At 44.8% G+C, this 7,238-nt stretch overlaps 1 protein-coding gene across 1 annotated transcript in view; it reads right to left on the bottom strand.

Moving 5' to 3' along the window:
- Positions 1 to 3,662: 3,662 nt before the first annotated feature.
- MMP23B (matrix metallopeptidase 23B) overlaps positions 3,663 to 7,238 on the bottom strand; it is a 6,974-nt gene continuing 3,398 nt past the window's right edge. Inside the window, exons 5-8 of the mRNA XM_057388258.1 lie at positions 6,511 to 6,675; positions 5,497 to 5,607; positions 4,714 to 4,840; positions 3,663 to 4,198 (exon numbers count right to left, since the gene is read on the bottom strand). Coding sequence (XP_057244241.1) covers positions 4,024 to 4,198; positions 4,714 to 4,840; positions 5,497 to 5,607; positions 6,511 to 6,675 — 578 coding nt within the window. The 3' untranslated portion in view covers positions 3,663 to 4,023. The remainder of the gene's footprint in view (positions 4,199 to 4,713; positions 4,841 to 5,496; positions 5,608 to 6,510; positions 6,676 to 7,238) is intronic.

Here is a 7,238-nt window from a genome sequence, read left to right as displayed (position 1 = left end):
TAAAGGGCAGTGCCCTCTGCCATGGAAAGGGCACTCCATGAGATTTCCCATGGTTCCTAAAGGACAGTGTTTGCTCTGCCATGGGCTACAGCCAGCTGGTGAGTTTTAGGGGGTTTTTTGGGATGCTGAGATTCACCTTTGGTGAATCCACAAAGGTGATTTCCACACCTTTGGTGTGGAAAGGGTACTCAACAAGATTTCCCGTTGTTACTAAAGGGCAGTGCCCTCTGCCATGGAAAGGGCACTTCAGGAGCTTTCCCATGTTTCCTAAAGAACAGTGTTTGCTCTGCCATGGGCTACAGCCAGCTGGTGAGTTTGTAGGGTTCTTTTGGGATGCTGAGATGCATCTGGTTTGGTGTAGAAAGGGCACTCCCGGAGGTTTCGCCTATTCCTAAAGGGCAGTGCCCTCTGCCATGGAAAGGGCACTCTATGAGATTTCCCATTGTTCCTAAAGGGCAGTGTTTGCTCTGCCATGGCCTACAGCCAGCTGGTGAATTTGTAGGGTTTTTTTGGGATGCTGAGATTCACCTGGTTTGGTGTGGAAAGGGCACTCCAGGAGCTTTCCCATTGTTCCTAAAGGGCACTGTTTGCTCTGCCATGGGCTACAGCCAGCTGATGAGTTTGGAGGGTTTTTGGGATGTTGACATTCACCTGGTTTGGTGTAGAAAGGGCACTCTAGGAGGTTTCGCCTATTCCTAAAGGGCAGTGTTTGCTCTGCCATGGAAAGGGCATTTCAGGAGCTTTCCCATTGTTCCTAAAGGACAGGGTTTGCTCTGCCATGGGCTACAGCCAGCTGGTGAGTTTTAGGGGGTTTTTTGGGATGCTGAGATTCGCCTGGTTTGGTGTGGAAAGGGCACTCCAGGAGGTTTCACTTATTCCTAAAGGGCAGTGTTTGCTCTGCCATGGGCTACAGCCAGCTGGTGAGTTTGGAGGGTTTTTTTGGGATGCTGAGATGCATCTGGTTTGGTGTTGGAAGGGCACTCCAGGAGCTTTCCTGCTGTTCCTAAAGGGCAGTGCCTGGTTTGCATGGAAAGGGCACTCCCAGAGATTTCCTGCTGTTCCTAAAGGACAGTGTTTGCTCTGCCATGGGCTACAGCCAGCTGGTGAGTTTGGAGGGTTTTTTTGGGATGCTGAGATGCATCTGGTTTGGTGTTGGAAGGGCACTCCAGGAGCTTTCCTGCTGTTCCTAAAGGACAGTGTTTGCTCTGCCATGGGCTACAGCCAGCTGGTGAGTTTGGAGGGTTTTTTTGGGATGCTGAGATGCATCTGGTTTGGTGTGGAAAGGGCACTCCATGAGATTTCCCCTGTTCCTAAAGGACAGTGTTTGCTCTGCCATGGGCTACAGCCAGCTGGTGAGTTTGTAGGATTTTATTGGGATGCTGAGATGCATCTGGTTTGGAGTGGAAAGGGCACTCCACAAGATTTCCCATTGTTCCTAAAGGGCAGTGCCTGGTTTGCCATGGAAAAGGCATCTGCTCCCAAAGGTTCTTTCCCCCAAAATCCAGTGCCGCTCTGATCCCAAATTCACCATTTCAGAACAAGAATCAGAAGGAAATAATGTCTGGTTTTACCCCAGTGCAGTGCTCAATAAGTGGAATTTACTTTTACCCAATTTTTTATCTTTCCCCTGCAGTCAAAAGTGGGTACAGGAACCAGGAGCATTCAAACTGCCTTTAGCAAAGATCACTTTTGAAATAACAATTTTTAAAAATAACAAATAACCCAGCATCAAACTCAGCTGTGATGCCACTAAATCAAAGATTGTTTCTCATCTCGAGATACTTTGATTCTTTTTGTTGTTTAGATTTTTGGAGATTTTTGTTGTTTATAATTTTGGAGATTTTGTTGTTTAGATTTTTAAATGCAACTGCCCAGCTCTTGATCAACGAACTCTGCTTGATTTTTAGGGTGATGATGATCTGAAAGACACAGGTTTCCATCTCACCACCACAAACCAAGGAGCATCTGCTGCTGGACCTGGCTTCAGCCTCAAATTTTGAACTCAACATGACAAAAAGGGGGAAAAAACCCCACAGAGGAAAAAAAAAAAAAGCACCATTCATGTGAGTGGATTTGARTGCCCCACTTCTGTTCTCCCTGGGGGGCACTGGATGTTTTTCCCTGTGAAAAAACTCAAAATATTATCACAGATTCCAAGGCTCTTGTTTTATAAGTCAATGTGGAGTTTAACTGCTGCATTCCATGAGAGGACTGGAGTTCCTGAAAACCCCAGGATCATCACRAACTGTGACAAAGGACAACTTGAAATACAGTCCTGGAACAGTTTTTGGTTTATTTTTAGGAGGTTTTTTTTTTGTTTGTTTGTTTTTGAGTTTGTTTTGTTTTGTTTCGTTTTTCCCTTGTAAATTTGTAGAATTAAAATACATTTCTGATTGTTTTAATAGCCTGAAGGATTTCATTGCTTCACATGCAGCAAATGTTGGTGACAGTAAAGAGAATTTATTTTTTATTTTAAGTAAGTAAATTGTTTGTGTCTTGAATATATTTGGGGAAAAAAAAAAAAAGATAATTTTGAGGTTTGTGTCTTGTTACCAKGGAGAGAGCTGGGCTGGGTTTGATACTCCCTGACCAGATTTKTTTTGTTCTGTAAATGTATTTACAGTGGTGCAAAACAAGTTGAACTCTATTGTTTTATAAATCAGATTTAATATGGAGACTTTATTTTCTGTGCAAGTTTTTTTTAATCTACCCTTTTTCCATCCAAAGAAGAAAATGGCCTTCTGTGGTTGTGAAATGCCACATTCCAGTCCTTTTTGGGGGAAAGAGGAGAGGAGGAATCCTGAAATCTCACATTCCTTGGAGCCCCTGATTTGTGACGCTGTCACTTTGTTTGGGAACAGGGAGATCTGGAAAACACCACATTTTCGTGCAGCCACAGCTGGGCCTGGGGCCAGCCAGGGGATGAACTCAAATCCTAAACATTTTATCAGTTTCAGGACTTTTGGATGAGTTTTCCTGGGCTGGAGCCGGGGTAAGTTGGGAAAGCAGCCGGGTGGTTTTACTGGGGAGGAGGAGGAGGACAAATCCCTGTTCTCGGGGAGAAGGAGGAACAGCTGGAACATTCCTGATTCCAGAAGCTTCCCCAGGAACCAGTGAAAAGCAGGGAAGCTCTGAAGGATTAAACCATGACCCTGCTGCATAATTSAGCTGTGACACAGAATTATTCCCAGCTTCCCTGCACTCCTGCCCTCAGCTTTGCCAGCCACTCCTAAACTTTTCCAGCTGATTTTACCTCATCCTGGGTGCCTGAGGGAGGAAATCCCCTGGAGCAAAATCCCCAAGGACCAAACTCTGAGCAGGAAATGCTGTTGGGATGAGAGAAAAACCCACAAACCGCGGGACAGCGCWTGGGGGGAAAAGCTTTTCTGGGGATGCTTGAACTGAAATGTTGAAATGGAGAACTGAGCAGTAAAACAGGGTTTGTGTCATCCTCACCCTGCTGACAACTGAAAGAAAAGTCTTATTAAGGATTAACCTTGTGAGTTGTTGAATTTTACTGCAGCAGGATGTGGAAAATGGCAGAAAAGGGGGGTGAAACTGGTCCCAGTATCTCATGGACTGGGGGCAGAGTCAGCTCCTGCTTTGCAGCAGTTCCCAGCACCCCACACAGCTCAACTGACAGTGTCCTTACAAAAATGGCTTCTAATTCTCTGTCCAGCAAAAAAATTTATAAATTCTTTATCATTAAAACCAATCTGGAGGAGTTGGACATTCCAGTATCTAATCTGGGAGTCTCTTGTGCCCAAGGTAAGGAACTGACACTGTCCTTACAAAAATGGCTTTTAATTCTCTGTCCAGCAAAAAATTTATAAATTCTCTGTCAATAAAACCAATCTGGAAGAGCTGGATCTTCCAATAACCAGGCTGGGAGTCTCTTGTGCCCAAGGTAAGGAAGCAGCTGATGGAAAATTCGGTTTCAGTACTGGAGATTAAATTGAAAATACCAAAGAAACAACCAGAAAATGGAAGCAGCAGGAACTRAAGGGTTCATTCCAGGCCTGGTCAGTGCTTCAGTCTGATTCTCCAGGAATAAGTAGTTAAAATTCGTTCTTTTTTCTTCACTATGCAAGTGTAAGTTCCTTCATTAATTGCGTTTGCAATGATGCTCATGTGGTCTTCATTTARGGATAAATAACCTGGGTAGGAATATTCCAGAAGCTCCTGGTCTTTATACCAGCTGTCAAAAAAAAAAAAATCATTAAAAAAATAATTAAATTGCATAATTAGTTTGTGTTATTTCTAATAGATTTTGCTAAATAAGTATAGAGACTTTAGCAAAACACAGCTGAGTTTTACTCAATATTCCAGGCAGAAAATCWGGTTTAACAGGGCACAATCCTGAAAATTTTTGGAGTTTGAATCTCTGAAAATTGATGGGAATTTGGGTCCTCAGGTCTAAACCAACTCGTGAATTTGAGCCAAAGTGAACTTTAATACATCCAGAATCTGTTCATACTTCAGGAACAACTAATTATTAACTGAGAGGATAAATTAAAATTTTAGGGTTTTGTCAGAATATGGGCTGGGGAGTTTTGGCTTGATGGTGGGAATTATTGCTGTCTATGAGAATCAGATTTTATCCTTTTTCAGCTCCACATTTTAAACTCCATTCTCAYTCACCCTGTTTTGTCACTCTCCCTCACAAATTTGGGTGTGTGTCCTAAAATCTGAGCTGAGGGACAGAGCACTTACTAAACTTTGCCTTTTTTATGGATGATCTTCTGCCCGCAGCGGAAGGTGACGTTCCTGCCCTCAGAAACTGTCTTGGTTTTGGTCCTCGGTGGGGGCAGAGTGGGGGGCACCGTTGGGAACGGGAATTCTGTCCAGGGAGAGAAGGAAATGGCAAAATTTTACAACTTGCAGCCACCCCAAAATGCTTCCACAAAATTATTTAAGGAGCCTCGAAAGCAGTGATTTAAAAGCGCCTCATCCTGAGTGATTCTTGTAAGAGACAAATAACAGGATTGATGTGCAAAGGTAAAAATTGTGTGAACTGAGGTGGATAAAAATCAATTTTCCTTTTATAGCTATGGAAGAAAACATGAACAGCCCAGTGGAATTCCAATATTCCATGGAATATCTGGGTTTCAATCACATTTTCATGTCCCACCCCATGTTTAAATCACAGTTCAATATCCCTCCCCATAAATGTTTAAATCACATTTTCATGTCCCACCCTGTAAATGTTTCAATCACAGTTCAATGTCTCCCCCCTTAAATGTTTCAATTACATTTTCATGTCCTACCCCATAAACATTTCCATCACATTTAAACATTTTAATCTTTAAATATTCCCCCTTCCAGGCCCGGATCCACACTCAGATCCACAATTCCCATCTCTGTGGCGCTGCTCAGAGCTGCATCAGTATTTGCTGATCTCTGGTGGGAAATTCAGACCCTTCCCCATCCCAACATCACCTTTCCCAAATCCCTCCATGCAGACCCCACCCCAAATCCCCAAAAAGCCCTGGGTACCATAGCAGAAGTCACAGGTGGAMGGGCAGTGCTTCTTCATCAGCTTCCTGCGCTTGTCACAGAAACCTCGGTGTGCCCAGGAGGGGCACATCACCAGCCGGTCCTGACAGCCTGGAACGGGACAGGAATGGTCAGAGGGCCTGGAACGGGACAGGAATGGTCAGAGGGGCTGGGAGAGGATGGAAAAGGGGCTGGGGAGGATGGAAAAGGGACTGGGAGAGGATGGAACTGGGAGAGGAGCATTCACAGGGGCTGGGGGAGGTTGAACCAGCCCTTTTGGGGGAAATGTCACCTTAGTGCTCAGAACGGTGTGGAGTGGGATGGGGAACGATCAAAATGCTGAGGATTTCTGCCTTTTCTTTCTCTAGACCCTGTTAGATGCTCCCTAGCCATTTTAGATATTTTCTAGACATTTTTTAAGATACTTTCTAGACCCTTTCAGTTATTTTCTAGACCCTTTTAAGTATTTTTCTAGACCCTTTCCATTATTTTCTAGACCCTTTTCATTGTCTCACCTGAAACAGAGGCCATGTAAATTTAAAAGAATGAGGACAACTTTAGTCTAGGCCTAACAGGCCTAGTGGTACATGAGGGCAGACAAAGCCTCCTCCTCCTGAGGTTACACCCAAAAATGGACTCCAGATCACAAGATCTTCCCCTTTTATAAGTTTATAAGTCTCATTCACATATTGGGCCTTGATTCTCCAGTTACACCTTCAGGTGATGATGCCAACCACCCCACACCTCCTCCCCCAATTCTCTGTTTTTCCATATTTTGGGGCTCTGAGGCAGCAAGGTGTCCTTGGATTCAGCTCAGAGAGGAATTGTTTTGTCTAAAGATGGGAGAACAGTAGTTTTAGTGCTAAAACAGTGTAAGAATACAGATGCACRAAAATATAGAAACTAAAAATCCTAAGGCATCAATGGGACAAGCCAAAAACAGAGCTGGGATGTGACCCCACAAATCTCCCAGGGCTGGAGCTGCCWTTTGAGGCAAATCCCCCAATTCCTCACCGTAGAGCCGGTGGATCCCCCACACCTCATCCTGGGAGATGCTCTTTTTGCCYGTCAGGGTGGCGTTGATGTGCATGAGGGCGTTGGGGTTCAGCGAGTGCATCAGCCCCAGRGCGTGGCCGATCTCGTGGGCTGCCACGTGCACCAGGTCTGTCAGCCAAACCCCTGGAAAGGAAAAACAATTTGGGATGGTGTGGTGTGGGGAAAAATAACTGATGTAGGGCTCTCACACTCAGTTCATCCCAAAAAACCCTGAGGGAACATTTCAGAGTTTCATCCTGCCCCAGGTTCATCTTCGCTCCACGATGCCTAAATCTGGTTTACCTAAAGCAGAGGCTGGACAGAATTCAGGGAATAAAATAAAAATTCTGTTTATTGCAGGGCCTTCAGGTGCATCCAGGGGCAGTCCCAACCCAMCCACAATGGACAATGGCTCACGGGTTTTTTACATTTTATCAGTTTTATCCGTTTTCACATCGAGAATTCCTGCTCCCTGCTTTGCTCTGAGTCCCTCCCTTCTCCCCAGTTCTCTGTTGTTTCCATCTCTTGGGGCCTGGCACAGGGAGGGGTCCTTGAGTTTGGGGCTGGAGAGGAACAGCCCTGGGAAGGAGGGAAGGAAGGAGGGAGGGAACTTAGGAATTTAGGAAGGAAGAAATTTAAGAAGGAAGTTGGGAAGGAAGGAAGGAAGTTGGGAAGGAAGGAAGGAAGTTGGGAAGGAAGGAAGGAAG

The sequence above is a fragment of the Malurus melanocephalus genome, unplaced genomic scaffold (genome assembly GCF_030028575.1).
Source record: "Malurus melanocephalus ecotype Western Australia unplaced genomic scaffold, MMel_1.1 scaffold_1711, whole genome shotgun sequence".
In the NCBI taxonomy this organism is placed as follows: Eukaryota; Metazoa; Chordata; class Aves; order Passeriformes; family Maluridae; genus Malurus; species Malurus melanocephalus.
Note: the sequence above shows the minus strand (reverse complement) of the source record. Positions and strands in the feature narration are given on the sequence as shown.